Source organism: Bos taurus, chromosome 3 (assembly GCF_002263795.3).
Source record: "Bos taurus isolate L1 Dominette 01449 registration number 42190680 breed Hereford chromosome 3, ARS-UCD2.0, whole genome shotgun sequence".
NCBI classification, from domain to species: domain Eukaryota; kingdom Metazoa; phylum Chordata; class Mammalia; order Artiodactyla; family Bovidae; genus Bos; species Bos taurus.
The window spans coordinates 1,894,865-1,910,880 of NC_037330.1; the positions used below are offsets into that span (position 1 = coordinate 1,894,865).

A 16,016-nucleotide genomic window follows, 5' to 3' on the forward strand; every position below is an offset into this window, starting at 1 on the left:
CTTTAACACAAGTATTCCAAGCTGTTCATTATAGATGCTCAAGGATGTTTATTATACAAGGCTCTGCCAAAGCAAAAAAGGGGAATTTCCAAGTTCCCCATCATCTCTAGATGTTGCCTGAATTCACACCACATTCCTGAGTAACTCAGCCTTAAGTCTGGTTGGTTTTTCAGCTTGCTCAGTCTATACATATACAATCTCTTGTCAGGTTATGTGATTCCACTTCCTATGTCTCCCTGTAGTGTCTCTCACGTACAGTTGGCTTCCCATTCCTGCCACCCTATAGCTGAGTTCTGGTGCTTGTTCCTTCTTGGGTTCTTATGATGAGCTCTCCACTGAAGAGGCCTCTGCCTGTTGTCTCTCTTTCCACCAGTACATCCTACAGCCTGTGGCCACAATACCTTGTGTGAAGTATACGTCTGATCTTGTTTTTCCGCTTAGATATCCTTACGGGTGGTCCACTGCCTGCAGAGTTAAGTCCAGGCCTGGTAGCCTGGCTCCCCTTGTTCTGACCTCAGCCTGCCTTCCAGCCTCATTGCTGACTCACACTCCTGGCAGCAGGCCCCACTCTCACCTCAGCCCACTGCTGTGCATCTGCCCTACCTCTTGCTCCACTTCTGCTTTTAGAAACTCTGCCCAGATCATGTTTAGGACTTAGCTCAGGGGTCACCTATTCATGATGACATCTCTGACTGGCACTCCCACAGGTAACTGACCCCTCTCCCTTTGTGCCCCCACCATACCTACAAATGTCCCTACATAGGTCCTGCCACACTATCACATTCAAAGGCCATGTGTCTGACTCTCACCCCCCCAACACACACACACACACCCAGCCACACCCACATACGGCTACAGTTCAACTGTAAGCTCTTTGACAGAAGAGGCTGTGACTCATCCATCTTTGAATAGCTACTCATCTTGCATTTCTGGGCAGCACACTGTCTAAAATATAGTAGGTGCTCAATGAATGTGTATGGAATAAATAACTGAATGAATTCAAGAAAGAGAGAAGAGAAGATGAGGAAAAGGGAAGTAGGCCTTGGAACAGGTTGAAATCAGACGAAAAACATCTTGATCATATTTGTGTACAGGGAACTCATTCAGGATTGGGCTAGGAGTACAGAATTAACAGTCTATGAGACAGGCTCATGCTACAACTCCAACACAAAAGTCAAGGCTGCTGTTTTTTAACACTAGTTTTCAAGAGCCCACAAATGGCCATTCTGTTGCTTGAGCAGCTTCCTTTCATGATGTTCAGTGTTCTGGCTCCGTTTTCCCAATTGCCTTACCTGCCTGTTTTCTGGGGGTGAGGTCATTGGATGACACACTTATTCACTTCCTTCCCTTAGGGTCCATGTTAGACCTGTGCCAGCGGAGAAGGCCTCTAGGAGAATGCTTAGGGCTGAGAAGCAATCTTCTAGCTTAATCACCAAAACCTAGAACCCAAAGAATTGATAAAATACAGAAAGACAGGCTCCCTTCATCATTCCCCCTTTGGCTAAAGGATGCTCCTTGATTACTGGACTCTGCTCTGCTGCTAATTTGGGGGTCTTTCAATGCTGTTTTGATTTCCAAAGGATGCTAACACTGAAACAAAAACAGAAACAAAAGCAAAAACCAAAGATAGGGCTCATAAGAGAGAAGCAGACTTACTTCATGTTTGGCTCTGTTACTCAGAAAAATTATAGGTTGAATTGTCAGTCAGTAAGGGCTCCCAGGGCTTCAACCACTCATAATTAACTTGATTAACAGCTCATGATTGAGACAGAATGAGAGCAGGTGTACATCTGGGGGCTTTGTATCTGGCTAAAGATATAGGCCTGACAAAACCCCTGTCATTTCTTCTCGCTGACTCTCTCCTTCCTCCAGGGATGTCCCAGAGACTGAGTAAACTGTGGCACAGCTGTACCTATTGTCTAAGCAACAGTTTCTACACTGTAGAACTATTAGTGCATAGAGGAAATCTAAAGAAGAAAATATAAAGGAATGACTGCACTCCCTGATAAAACCATTATTACTCTTTTGTTGTTTCCATTGACTCCTTTAAAGGCATTTTCCATATTTGGGACTGTGCTCTAAATATAATTTGATGTTCTGCTCTTTTTTCCTGCACACTATTCTTGGATGGGCCTCTATGGGGAAAATATAGAGCGCTAACTCAGGTGGGGCTGCCTACTGATGGGGAGTCTGGCCTCAGGATGAGGCAAGCTGACGTCATCTAATTCTGTACCACCCCCTGCCCCCAGCACCACCGCAGTTTGATTTGAAGCCTGAGACAGCAGGCTGTTGGGTTAAATCTGCTTCAAGTTCATGAAATTTTCAGTATGTTCTCCCAATCTTCTACTGTTCTTGGCAATACAGCTTTTTAGAATTCTCTGGCATCATGCACTTTATATTTGCATTTCCTTTCTTTAAAGCATTTTCTTAATGAAACAGTTTATTCTTCAATATGAAAGGGCTTTCAGATTGAAAATGTTTCCAGTTTCTAGTACAGGGTGCTTAGAGTCTTCAGTATTTGTTTGTTCATATTTATTTATTTATTTTGGTTTCTCACATTAATTTAGACTTTTAAAAAAATTATAATTCATTGAAGGTGGTTTTGAAGAGATGAGGGATGGGAAAGATAAACTGAAAAGGTAGTACAAGGGAAGGAAGAGAAACAAAACTCAGATAAGAAACATAGTATCTGTTTGAAGGTCACACTTCATAGATTTCTCCTGGAAGACCAGATTGGACAGAAGTAGAAATGTGGTATTATCTATCTGCTTTAAAAAGACCTACATTCCACAGAATTCATGTGCATACATGCCTATGTGCCTGCAATGAAATCATGTTTTAAAGAGGATTCAGCTGCATTATATTTATAACTATGTGGTTGCTACCAGCTACCGGCCTGTCTCTTGCAGTGGTTCACTTCTCTTTTCTCCATGTCCTAATTCTGTTCTAAAGGGTGCAGCTTTGCTGAAGCTGCTGGTCAGTCCACACCCTCTTCCCATCATACACAATTCCAGCTGTGGCTTCCTAGGAATCCTGATCTGGTCCCACATGGGCCTATGTTCTGACATTTTTGTCTCTGGGTTGCAGAAGAAAGTTTGAAGCACTGGGGATCCAGACCCTTCCTTTGGTGGTGAAAGATGCATTTCTATGGGCGTCCTGTCCTATTTGACCAGGATAAACAGATAATTAGAGATCAACTGGATCTGAATCTGAGGCTCATTGGTAAACATCAAGTCAACAGCTTCCCCAGAAAACAAAGAAAGTGATTAAGTAGGGCTTCTGAAATATTAGTGAGCTTTAGAAGTATGCGAGGAAAGTGGTTAAAATGCAGATTTCCAGGCCCCACCCAAAGTTTCTGATCTCAAAGTTTTTAGTAGAGCCTGGGAACCTGCATTTAATCAAACACTTTCATGTGAGTCTGATGCTAGAAGTTCAAAACCACGCTTGGAAGAGCATCAGGGTTCTAGTGGCATATCCTGCTATGAACACCAATTCAGCAAAATAATGCCATTGTCCCAACCTCCTCTTACTTCTCTCTTTAGGTTGCAGGTTGTGAATCATTAGGTGTACCTAAAGTTCCTCGTAATCCTCAATTACCTTGCTAATAATATGTGTACTGGGGAGGGGCACACACTTCCCAATGACTTAGTCCAGTTTAGCAGCTCCTTCCTGGAGAAGAAAATGGCAACCCACTCCAGTATTCTTACCTGGAAAAGTACAAAAGAGTACAGCATGTTCACAGCATCATCTTTCAAGTTTTGCATAAAATATCCTTGTTATATGCTTAGATACTAAACATTATTCAGACTCTTTCATGCTTTGTGTGCATGTGCCCACCAGCACCCAGACACATACTTAGTAGGTGTGTGTAAATAAGTTGTAGACAATAAACATACCTTGTTATATCAACCCTCTGGTCTAGATGTCCCTGTCATAATGCAAAGGGCATATGCTTTGGAGGTTAATAGATCTTAATTCAAATCTACATGGAAACAACCTAGATGTCCATTGACAGATGAATGGATAAAGAAGCTGTGGTACATATATACAATGGAATATTACTCAGCCATAAAAAGGAGCACTTCTAAGTCAGTTCTAACGAGGTGGATGAACCTAGAGCCTATTATATAGAGGGAAATAAGTCAGAAAGATATTAAGCAGAAGGTATGAAGAAGAGATGGCAAGAATACACAGAAGAACTGTATGAAAAAGATCTTCACGACCCAGATAATCATGACGGTGTGATCACTCACACTCACCTAGAGCCAGACATCCTAGAATGTGAAGTCAAGTGGGCCTTAGGAAGTATCACTATGAACAAAGCTAGTGGAGGTGATGGAATTCCAGGTGAGCTATTTCAAATCCTGAAAGATGATGCTGTGAAAATGCTGCACTCAATATGCTAGCAAATTCGGAAAACTCAGCAGTGGCCACAGGACTGGAAAAGGTCAGTTTTCATTCCAATCCCAAAGAAAGGAAATGCCAAAGCATGCTCAAACTACTACACAATTGCACTCATCTCACACACTAGTAAAGTAATGCTCCAAATTCTCCAAGCCAGGCTTCAGCAATACGTGAATTGTCAACTTCCAGATGTTCAAGCTGGTTTTAGAAAAGGCAGAGGAACCAGAGATCAAATTGCCAACATGTGCTGGATCATGGAAAAAGCAAGAGAGTTCCAGAAAAACATCTATTACTGCTTTATTGACTATGCCAAAGCCTTTAACTGTGTTAATCACAATAAACTGTGGACAATTCTGAAAGAGATGGGAATACCAGATCACCTGACCTGCCTCTTGAGAAACCTGTATGCAGGTCAGGAAGCCACAGTTAGAACTGGACATGGAACAACAGACTGGTTCCAAATAGGAAAAAGAGTTTGTCAAGGCTGTATATTGTCACCCTGTTTATTTAACTTATATGCAGAGTACATCATGAGAAACGCTGGGCTGGATGAAGCACAAGCTGGACTCAAGATTGCTGGGAGAAATATCAATAACCTCAGATATGCAGATGACACCACCCTTATGGCAGAAAGTGAAGAAGAACTACAGAGCCTCTTGATGAAAGTGAAAGAGGAGAGTGAAAAAGTTGGCTTAAAGCTCAACATTCAGAAAACTAAGATCATGGCATCCAGTCCCATCACTTCATGGCAAAATAGATGGGGAAACAGTGGAAACAGTGGCTGACTTTATTTTTGGGGGCTCCAAAATCACTGCAGATGGTGATTGCAGCCATGAAATTAAAAGACACTTGCTCCTTGGAAGGAAAGTTATGACTAACCTAGACAGCATATTAAAAAGCAGAGACATTACTTTGTCAACAAAGGTCCATCTAGTCAAGGCAATGCATTTTCCAGTGTTCATGTATGGATGTGAGAGTTGGACTCTGAAGAAAGCTGAGCACTGAAGAATTGATGCTTTTGAACTGTGGTGTTGGAGAAGACTCTTGAGAGTCCCTTGGACTGCAAGGAGATGCAACCAGTCCATCCTAAAGGAATTCAGTCCTGAGTGTTCATTGGAAGGACTGATGTTGAAGCTGAAACTCCAATACTTTGGCCACCTGATGCGAAGAGCTGACTCATTTGGAAAGACCCTGATGCTGGGAAAGATTGAGGGCAGGAGGAGAAGGGGACGACAGAGGATGAGACGGTTGGATGGCATCATCGACTCCACGGACATGGGTTTGGGTGGACCCTGGGAGTTGGTGATGGACAGGGAGGCCTGGTGTGCTGTGGGTCATGGGGTCACAAAGAGTCGGACATGACTGAGTGACTGAACTAAACTGAAGTCAGAAAGAGGATCGTATACTTATGCATATATATAGAATCTAGAAAGATGGTACCAATGAATTTATTTACAAGGCAGCCTTGGAGAAGCAGACATAGAGAACAGACTTACGGACTCAGGGTGTGGTGGAGGAGAGGGTGAGAGTAACATGGCAAATCACATTACCATATGTAAATACACAGCCAATGGGAATTTGCTGTATGACTCAGGGAACTCAAACTGGGGCTCTGTAACAACCTATGGGGTGGGATGAGGAGGGAGACGGGAAGGAGGTTCAAGAGGTAGAGGACATATGTGTACCTATGGCTGATTCATGTTGATTTTGACAGAAAACAGCAAAGTTTTGTAAAGCAAGGCCCTTAATTTAAAAAGTAAATTAATTTTAAAAAATCTTAGTTCAAATCTAACCACTGCCATTTATTAGCTAGCTGATCTTAGAGGAGTTAAATTCTCTGGACCTGAGTTTCCTTATTTGGATTAATTGAGAAAGCTTGTAAAACATCTAGGACTATTTCTAGAAATGCACATCCCATGGACAGAGGAGCCTGGCAGGCTACAGTCCATGGGGTCACAAGAGTCAGGAACAACTGAGCATCTAAACCAATAATTGTTAGGTATCTCCTTTATTTCTATTTTCTTTCTTAATTTTTGTATATGAAAGAAAACAATCCTTCAAATTTCTCTCACACAGCCTCTTAGTCAGGGTTCTTAATTGCAAACTTCAGAAATCATCTCTGGCTAAATCAAGCAAAGAGGGAATGTACAAGGGGCCATTGGGTAGCTCACAGAATTGCTTGGAAGCCTGAAGAGCCAGGTGCAGAAAAAAAACTGGAACTCAGAGAGGCTTTACAACCAAAAGCACAGCCAAGATCTCACCTCAGAGTAGTCCGATGGCCTGGTATCTGCCACCGTTGACCGTGAACACTGGAGGCTGCTGTCCCCTCAGTGGCAAAACCGATTCTCCTCGGACTCTGCTTCTTGTCTCACGTGCTCCTGGTTCAAAAAGCTCTGAGAGATCAAGGAAAGACAGGATAAATTCTACTCTGGGTTGAACCAGCATCACACCTGGGTGTACGTTCTCCTAGTCTCCCATCAGTTCCTTGGCAATTCTAGTATAGGCTTCCAAGCAGCCTGCCCTTAGCTTATTCAGACGATCCACCATGTTGTAATCTGGCTTGTCTGCTTGGGCTTGGGAGGCCTGCTTAAAAAAAAACAAAAACAAAAACAAAACTCTGAGTGAGAGGCTTCCTGGTTGGTGAAACTGCTCTAGAGTTTTTGTCAAGGCTTTCATCCTTGACAATAAGAAGGGAATTGAGATGTCAGGAAGCCATGAAAGCCCAGAGTAAATCCTCACCATTTCTGATGTTCACATCTCATCCTCATTTCACATATACATACATTCATTCCTAAGGTTGTAGTCTCTCTCCAGGAACTCTCCTTAAGCCTAGAACCACTCTGTTTTCAGAGCAGTTTTACACCTTTCTGCCTCATCTCCTTTCTTTCCTCTGCCCAGTATTCCCCTGCCCTGTCCCCTTTCCACCACCAATCCCTCAACATAACAAATCCTGCCCATCCTGTAAATACCAACTGAGACATTAATTCATTTTTGCTGGTGTTGCTCACTGCCCCCACTCCCCAGCCCCACTAAACTGCTCCTTCCTTCATATTCCAGGGGCACTTTCTCCATACCTCCACCATCATGTTTGCTCCGTTTTATCACCAGTATGTCTTTTGTGTTTAATAGTCTGATTTTCCTCCCTCTCCTGGACCCAAGATGAGGCCCCTTAATGGCAGAAAATCTGCCTTCCTCATCTTTGTAGCTTTGGCTCTTAGCACCTAGTAGATGCTTGATACATGTTTGTTAACGTATATATTTCTTGGTTGTCTCGAAACATACATTTAGGATCCTTCCCTACACACACAGACAAATCCTTTTTAAAACTGAAGTAATCCATTTAAATACGCCCTGCAAACTATAAGTGAAGTTCGCTCAGTCATGGCCGACTCTTTTCGACCCCATGGACTATAGCCTGCCAGGCTCCCCTGTCCATGGAATTCTCCAGGCAAGAATACTGGAGTGGGTACCCATTTCTTACTCCAGGGTATCTTCCCTACCCAGGGATCGAACCGGGTCTCCTATATTGCACGCCGATTCTTTACTATCTGAGCCACAAGTGCGCCTTTTTTTAGACAAAAGGCGGAAAAGTGATTAAATGCTGGACAAATGTGAGCCGTATAATTGTTCACTTCATTCTATATTTACATTTTTTTCTGTTAAAGAGCTGCATGCCCTTATCTCATAATGTTTTAATCTCATAACGTTTCTAAAAGAAGAAAGTTTGGATGCGGATTCTCGCGTACCTTTTCCAATTCTGTGGAGCCCCTTAATGTTTGGCATTGTCAATAAGCGATCGGGATGGGGGGGGGCGGCAAGGGGGTTCAGCGAAAGCCCACAGCCTTGCCAACAAGTTATGCCAAGTCGCCGCAGGTCCCTCTCTCCCAGTTAGAATGGCCCTAGCCACGTGCGTACCCAGACTCCCTCCTCGAGTCCACAACCCCGCTTCTGGCTCTGGTCCCGAACGCTGGCTTCGCTGGGAGCTGCCGGCGCTGATCGCTCCCAGCTCGGCGCAGCCCGCTCAGCCGCCTCCCCCGCACCCCTCTCCCCCTTGTACTTTGTCTCTCGGCCCTGACCTCCCGGCCGCAGGGGCGTGCACGTGACGGAGAAACTTTGGCAGGCCCGGGGTGGCGGGCGGCGGGCGGCGGGCGGCGGGTTGGGGGGCCTGCAGCTGAGCCCCCCCGCGCGGCGTGCGCTGCGGCGGGAAGGCGCTCGGCGGGCTGCGCTGCCTGCGCGTGCGGGTGCGCCAGAAGGCTGGGAAGGCGCCGCCGAGCGCGGGGCGGACTCCTGGAGCCCGCGGCAACGCGCGTGCAGCCTGCGGCGCTGTCGGCCCGGAGGCCCGCCTGCGCTGCCGAGCCGGCGGGCGGCTGCATCCAGGGACGCCGGAGCCCCGCTCGCGCCCGGCGCCACGGCTCCGCTGCCGCCTCCGCCGCTCGGTTATATAGATCCTCAATCTATGCCGCTTCCTTCTTCCCTCACTCCTTAATCTGGATGGGAAGTTGGGGGAAATGGACAGGGTCGTGATGGCTTGGGTTGCTGTCCTCTGGCTAACAGGTAAGAGACATTTTCAACCGAGACGGATAACTTGACACGTATTCCGGTACTGGTACTGTTCTCACCCTCCTCCCCACCCCATCCCCAGTTCCCCCAGACTGTGTTTAAAGCTGCTTAGCAGGCTGGTGGTAAGTGGGGGAGGGGGCTGTGTGTGTGTATCTATATATATCTATATGTATGTATTAGAATGGTGGGGGAGGCCAAGAGAAGCCCGATAATCAAGTGAGCCGGATGGAGATGCAGGTGTTTTGACTCATTCGAGATATGAGATTGTTCTTGACAATGTGCATTTCCCTTTCCATACCACGGTTCTTCCTCAGTCTTATCCGGAGTTTGTATTATGTGAGTCCTGGGAAAAACCTGGTTGGGAGAAAAATGAAAGCTCAGGGGAGACTGATTAATTAAGAGAACTAGTTTTCTGGAGGTTGGAGGTACACGAGTGTCTCCTTAATTCCTTCCCTGGAGAAGCCCGGAGCCCCAGGGGCATTCTTCTGTGGCTCCCAGGGGTGCAGGGGAGCTGGAATGAGGAAGGAGACTGGGATGGAGGCTTGATTGGTTGTGGAGTTTAGGGCTTTGCGCTCACTCATTTGGTAGCATTTGGGGAGTGGTTCCATAGAGGAAAGGAGCCTTCCTCCCCCGATAAACAAGTGGGAACACCTCCTAATAAAGATAATTTGCAGATATATTTAGAAGGTAGGGTTTCTCTTTAGCATTAGAGTCACTTCTTCTAGCTTGGACCTCCATATTTCCCCCTCCCTTTTGGTGAACTTTCTACTCACCGTCCTGGGATCTGGAAAGGCTGTAGTTCCAAACATGTGTTCCCACAGGATGATCTGCGAGGTTGAGAGGTGGCCAGGCAGGGTGGGCAGCCCTGCGAGATTCATGGAGCAGCCCTGCCTTGGGTGGGGATGGAGGGGTTAAGCAAGCTGGAAACCAGGTGATGGAGGAGAGGAACAAGGGAGCAGAAAGGTGAGGACAAGAGGGGGCAGAGAAGGGCAAGAGAGAAAATGTAAAATAGCACCAAAAATAAAGTTGTGTCCCCTCTGGGGGCATTGAAGACTGGGAAAAATCAAGTCAGTAGGAAAAGAGGACCAAGATTAAAAATCTAAGGGAAGTGATTGAAAGAGGGTCAATAACACAGTTAAGAAGAAAGAAAACCACTATTTCCCTTAGTTTCAGAGTAAGGTTATAGATTGCCTCAGTTTTTTTCCTATCCCTAATGAAGGGTCCCTAACACTGGCTCTTGCTCCCTGCTAGGTTTAGGTTTGGGGGGAGTCTTTAGCAGAGTTAGCCACTTCTCTTGGCTGCTCTGAGTTCATCCCTCCCACATTATTCAAATCTGAATCATCTCTAATTTCAGGGTTTGGCTGATCCATGCCTCCCCACTCCTCTGGCGTCCCAGTGCCTTCCACTTCTACCCTTACTGATTCGGAATGTCCTTAATTTGCCTCTGCTTCTCAGTTATCATATTTGAGGGGAACTTTGGCCTTGAACCTCTATCACCTCCTTAAAGTCCGCTAGGCAACTGCGGAGGAGTCCTTGATTCAGAGATGCTCTTCTAGACACCCTGGGGTGTACCCTAGAAAAGCTCTCTAAGGACTTGCAGGGCATGGGCAGAAGGGGAAGATATAGCCCACGCTAGAGGGCTGACAGCTTTTTAATGCAATGGTCCCTGGAAGGAACAACCTAATTCAGTCCTCTCAATTTATACAAATGGAGACCCAGAAAAGCAATATTCACACAGTAAGTTTGTGTTAGAGCAGGTGCCAGAACCCAGTTCTCTTGAACCCCGGGCCTGTCCTTCTCCCATGGGCACCTGGAGAGATTGCTCCTGCCTGGGAACAGGCAACAGGTTATCAGGGCCATCCCAGCTGTCAGAGGGCCAGAACTTCCAGGCTCTGCAAGTCAGGTGGCTCCAGAGATCCCACTGATCACCCACTGGCATCCCCTGGTCCTAGCTTCTGCTTCCCTTTCTTGCCACGGTGGACAAGCCTTTCAGTCTCAGCAAAGTGCAGGAGCTAACAATGGCGGCTGGGGAGGGCGGGGGAGTTGGGGGGTGGTGGGGGGGTGGGGAGGAGAGAGGAGCAGTCAAGGATGAAATGGATTCAGACTCTTCGTTTACAGAGCAACCAGGAGAGGAAAGGTAAGACATTTTAGTCCAGCCCAATCAATGAATTTTCTCTTGAGGGGGTGGTGGAAAGGGAGGGAAAAAGGAAAGGACAGATTAAAAATGAGTCAGAGAGAGCCAGAGGGGGAAAAAACACATTCATTCTCCCTCTCCCTCCCTTTCTCTCTCCTCCTGCTTCTCTCCTTTTCTCCTCCCCTCCTCCCATCCACCCTCCCCCCGCCCCCCACCGCCAGTTTCTCTGTTTTAATGCAGGCTGAGCAATTTCTAATCAACACTTCAGGTTTTTTTTCCTCAGGCTCTAGCAGCTTCTTCCTCGTCTTTCAATGCAAAAATTCTGTATTTCTTTCTGCTATATATTTAGCCTCCTGATTTCCCATTGTCAGTGTGAGGGAGCTTCCTGCAATGGACTGTTTTGTTGCTGTTATTGTTCTTGTTGTATTGCACAAAATAAAATGCTTACCAGCTGCTATTTTAGCAACAGGTGCCATCTAGCAATAAGACTTGAGGACGGTTCACTATGCCTTTGTTCCTGAATACGGATGGTGTTTCAACCTTTCTGGCAGCAGAGGCTTTGAGAAACGCCAGAACTGTGACACTCTGGGAACATACTCTAGGAGCAGGCAGTGCATTTTCCTGGAGACTCTTTTGGGTCTCTCTGTGCTAAAGAGTGCTTATGCTATTTCTTTTGGTATTTCTATTAGTATTTCTTTTGGTACCTTTTTGGTGGTATTTATTCATTTATTCATCCATTCTCCAAGCACGTACCAAATACCTGTGGTTTCTAAGTATTTTTATAGGTGCTGAGAATACAGAGAGAAAAGACATAGTCTTTGCCCTCGAAGAGTGGCCAGTCTAGTGAGTGACTCAAATTTTTCAGATAATTTTGATATGGAGGTAAAAAGTCCTAGAGTAAGGGCCATGAGAGCCACACAGGTGCTGTAAGGGCATGGATGGGGCATACCCACCTCAAACCTGGGGTGGGAGTCAAACAACTCGGAAACAGACTCCTGGAAGAGGTGATGGCTGAGTTAGCATGTTTGTTCAAGCACAGTCAGCTGCTGAGTTACTGTCACATCCAGGCATTGCTCTGTGGTTAATAAGACAGCCCTGCACCCCAGCAACTTACAGTCTGGTGGTGGTGACATCAGTGATGGAACTGTGAACAGTTACAGAGTACCACTTGCAAAGGCGACCGTGGAGATAGGCATTAAGTGTTGTGGATGCCGTAAGGTGGCTACTAACCCAGGCTACATACAGCAGGAAGGGAAGTATCCAGGAAGGGTTGTTACCTGGTTTATTTGCATTCAGGTAGATGCCTGGTGACCATGTGAGAATGGGCTTGCGTATGGAGAATTAAAGTGTTATTAGTCCTAGAGAGGCAGAAGTTTCTTTTAAAGATTCCTGACACCTCAGCATCTGGCGTGCTGCGGTCCATGCGGTCATAGAGTTGGACACGACTGAGCAACTGAACTGAACTGTCACCTCAACTTCCATTATCTCCTTTTTCCATTCTTTGAATTCCCTTCTCTCCTCTGTCCATTTTTCCCCATAGAAGAGACCTTTTTTGTACTGGAGCATCTTTCGGCACTTTATTACAACTCTCTCCACTTCCTACCATAAGCCTGGATGAGTCTCTCCAGACTAGGAAAGGGGGCTTGTTTCAGTGTTGCATTCACTCCTTAGATTTTAGACTCATAATTCTGCCGAGTGTCTGGCTTATACAGACGTGGGGATTCGTTCTAGTAGTCCTAGTGTAATACTACGCTAGTACTATACTAGAGTCTTAGTGAAAGTACCTAGTGCTTATAGTGTTAGTAGTGTTAGTACCCGGAGAAGGCAATGGCACCCCACTCCAGTACTCTTGCCTGGGAAATCCCATGGACAGAGGAGCCTGGAAGGCTACAATGAGGTCGCTAAGAGTCGGGCACAACTAAGCGACTTCACTTTCACTTTTCACTTTCATGCATTGGAGAAGAAAATGGCAACCCACTCCAGTGTTCTTGCCTGGAGAATCCCAGGGACGGGGGAGCCTGGTGGGCTGCTGTCTATGGGGTCACGCAGAGTTGGACACAACTGAAGCAACTTAGCAGCAGCAGCAGCAGCAGTGTTAGTACCAGGACTTGGTTAGCGGAAAGAACTCTAACCTAGGATTTGAGGACTGGATTCCAGTCCCTTCTCCACAGATTAACTGTATATCCATGGGATCTTGGCACGTAATTTTATTATTTCATTGAGATATAATTGACATATAACATTAGTTTCAAGTGTACAAGTTTCCATATTTATATGTTATGAAATGATCACCACAATAAGTCTAGTTAACATCCATCATCATATATAGTTATAATTTTTTTTCTTGTGATAGCTTTCAGCATTTATTCTGTTAGCAACTTTCAAATATGCAACATAGTATTATTAACTTTAGTCACCAGCCTGTGCATTATATTGTTGTGGACTGCAGCACGACTGCAAAACGTGATCCCTGTCCTTCACTATCTCTCGGAGTTTGCTCAGACTCATGCCCATTGATTTGGTGATGCCATCCAACCATCTCATTCTCTGTTGTCCTCTTCTCCTCCTGCCCTCAGCATCAGGGTCTTTTCCAGTGAATTCGCTCTTTGCATCAGGTGGTCAAAGTATTGAAGCTTCAGCTTCAACATCAGTCCTGCCAGTGAATATTCAGGGTTGATTTCCTTTCGGATTGACTGGTTTGTTCTCCTTGCCTTCCAAGGAACTCTCAAGTGTCTTCTCCAGCACCACAATTCAAAAGCATCTATATTTGGTGCTCAGCCTTCTTCATAGTCCTACTCTCACATCTGTACATGACTGCTGGAGAAACTACAACTTTTTTTATATGGACTTTGTCAGCAAAGTGATGTCTCTGCTTTTTAGTATGCTGTCTAGGTTTGTCATGGCTTTTCTTCCAAGGAGCAAGTCTTCTAATTTCGTAGCTGCAGTCACCATCTGCAGTGATTTTGGAGCCCAAGAAAATGAAATCAGTGCATTATATACTCAGGACTTATTTATAAACTGGAAGTTTGTACCCTTTGACCCCCTTCACCCAGCCCCCACCTCTGGCAACCACCAATCTGTTCTCTGTATCTATGAGCTTGGTTTTTTGTTTTTGTTTTTAGAGATTACACATATAAGTGAGATCATACAGTATTTGTCTTTCTGATTTATTTCACTTAACATAATTATCTCAAGGTCCATCCATGTTGTCACAAATGGTAAGATTTCATTCTATTTTATGGCTGAATAATATTCCATTGTGTGTGCATAGATATAAATGTCAATTATACACACACACATGTATAAGTATATAGTATGGCATCTTTTAATCTATTTATTAAATGACAGACACTTAGCTTGTTTCCATATCTTGACTATTGGCTATTGTAAATAAAGTAGCAGTGAACATGGGATTGCATATATTATAATCTTTTAAAGATCCATTTCTTTTTATTATTTTATCTTTAATTGGAGGATAATTGCTTTACAATGTTGTCTTGCTATTATAATCTTTTGAATGAGGTCATGTCTTTCAGCTCTAAGATCCTTTGGTATGGAACTTTTCTCCCTTTAATTTTGATGAGTTGGAAATCAGACTTACAGAGCCCTTAGTGTCCCTTCATGGATCACAGCCTTGTCGTGGCAAAGGGACTTGCATAACTCAATGAAGCTATGAGCTATGCCACGCAGGGCCACCCAAGACAGACAGGCCATAGTGGAGAGCTCTGACAAAACGTGATCCACTGGAAGAGGGAATGGCAAATCACTCCAGTACTCTTGCTGTGAGAATCCCATGAACAGTATAAAAAGACAAAAAGATATGACACCAGACGATGAGCCCCCCAGGTCAGAAGGTATCCAGTACGCTACTGGTTAACAGGGCAATTACTAATAGCTCCAGAAAGGATGAAGCGGCTCAGCCAAAGCAGAAACGACTCTCAGTTTTGGATTTGCCTGGAGGAAAAAGTAAAATCCGATGCTGTAAATAACCGTCCTGCATAGGAACCTGGAATGATTGCCGAGAGAAATATCAACAACCTCGGATATGCAGATGATACCCCTCTAATGGCAGAAAGTAAAGAGAAACTTAAGAGCCTCTTGTTGAGGGTGCAAGAGGAGAGTAAAAAAGCTGACTTAAAACTCAACATTCAAAAAACTAAGAACATGAAATCCAGTCCCAACACTTCATGGCAAATAGGAGGGGAAAAGGGAGACGCAGTGGCAGATTTTATTTTTTTGAGTTCCAAAAATCACTGCTGCTGCTGCTGATGCTAAGTCGCTTCAGTCATGTCCGACTCCGTGTGACCCCATAGACAACAGCCCACCAGGCCCCACCGTCCCTGGGATTCTCCAGGCAAGAACACTGGGGTGGGTTGCCATTTCTTCCTCCAATGCATGAAAGTGAAAAGTGAAAGTGAAGTCACCCAGTCGTGTCCGACTCTTAGCAACCCCATGGACTGCAGCCTACCAGGCTCCTCCATCCATGGGATTTTCCAGGCAAGAGTACTGGAGTGGGTTGCCATTACTGATGGTAATTGTAGCCATGAAATTAAAAGACACATGCTCCTTGGAAGGAAAACTATGACCAACCTAGATAGCATATTAAAAAGCAGAGACATCACTTTGCTGACAAAGGTCCGTCTAGTCAAGGCTATGTTTTTCCAGTGGTCATGTATGGATGTAAGAGTAGAACCATAAAGAAGGCTGAGTGCCAAAGAATCGATGCTTTCTAACTGTAGTGCTGGAGAAGACTCTTCAGAGTCCCATGGACAGCACGGAGATCAAACCAGTCCATCCTAAACGAGATCAACCCTGAATATTCTTTGGAAGGACTAAAACTGAAGTTGCAATATATTGGCCTCCTGAGGCAAAGAGCCAACTCACTGGGAAAGACCCTGATGCTGGGAAAGATTTAAGG

At 45.2% G+C, this 16,016-nt stretch overlaps 1 protein-coding gene across 6 annotated transcripts in view; it reads left to right on the forward strand.

Annotated features, from left to right (window-relative positions):
* Nucleotides 1-8,609: 8,609 nt before the first annotated feature.
* Nucleotides 8,610-16,016, forward strand: part of ILDR2 (immunoglobulin like domain containing receptor 2) — a 68,846-nt gene continuing 61,439 nt past the window's right edge. For 5 of the 6 annotated variants that reach the window (XR_003033820.2, XM_010802726.4, XM_010802727.4 and 2 more), the window contains exon 1: nt 8,610-8,958. Coding sequence is in view for 5 of the 6 variants with exons in the window: in XM_010802726.4 (XP_010801028.1) it covers nt 8,913-8,958 (46 nt within the window). In the remaining variant the exon portion in view is untranslated. 6 annotated transcript variants of the gene reach the window in all.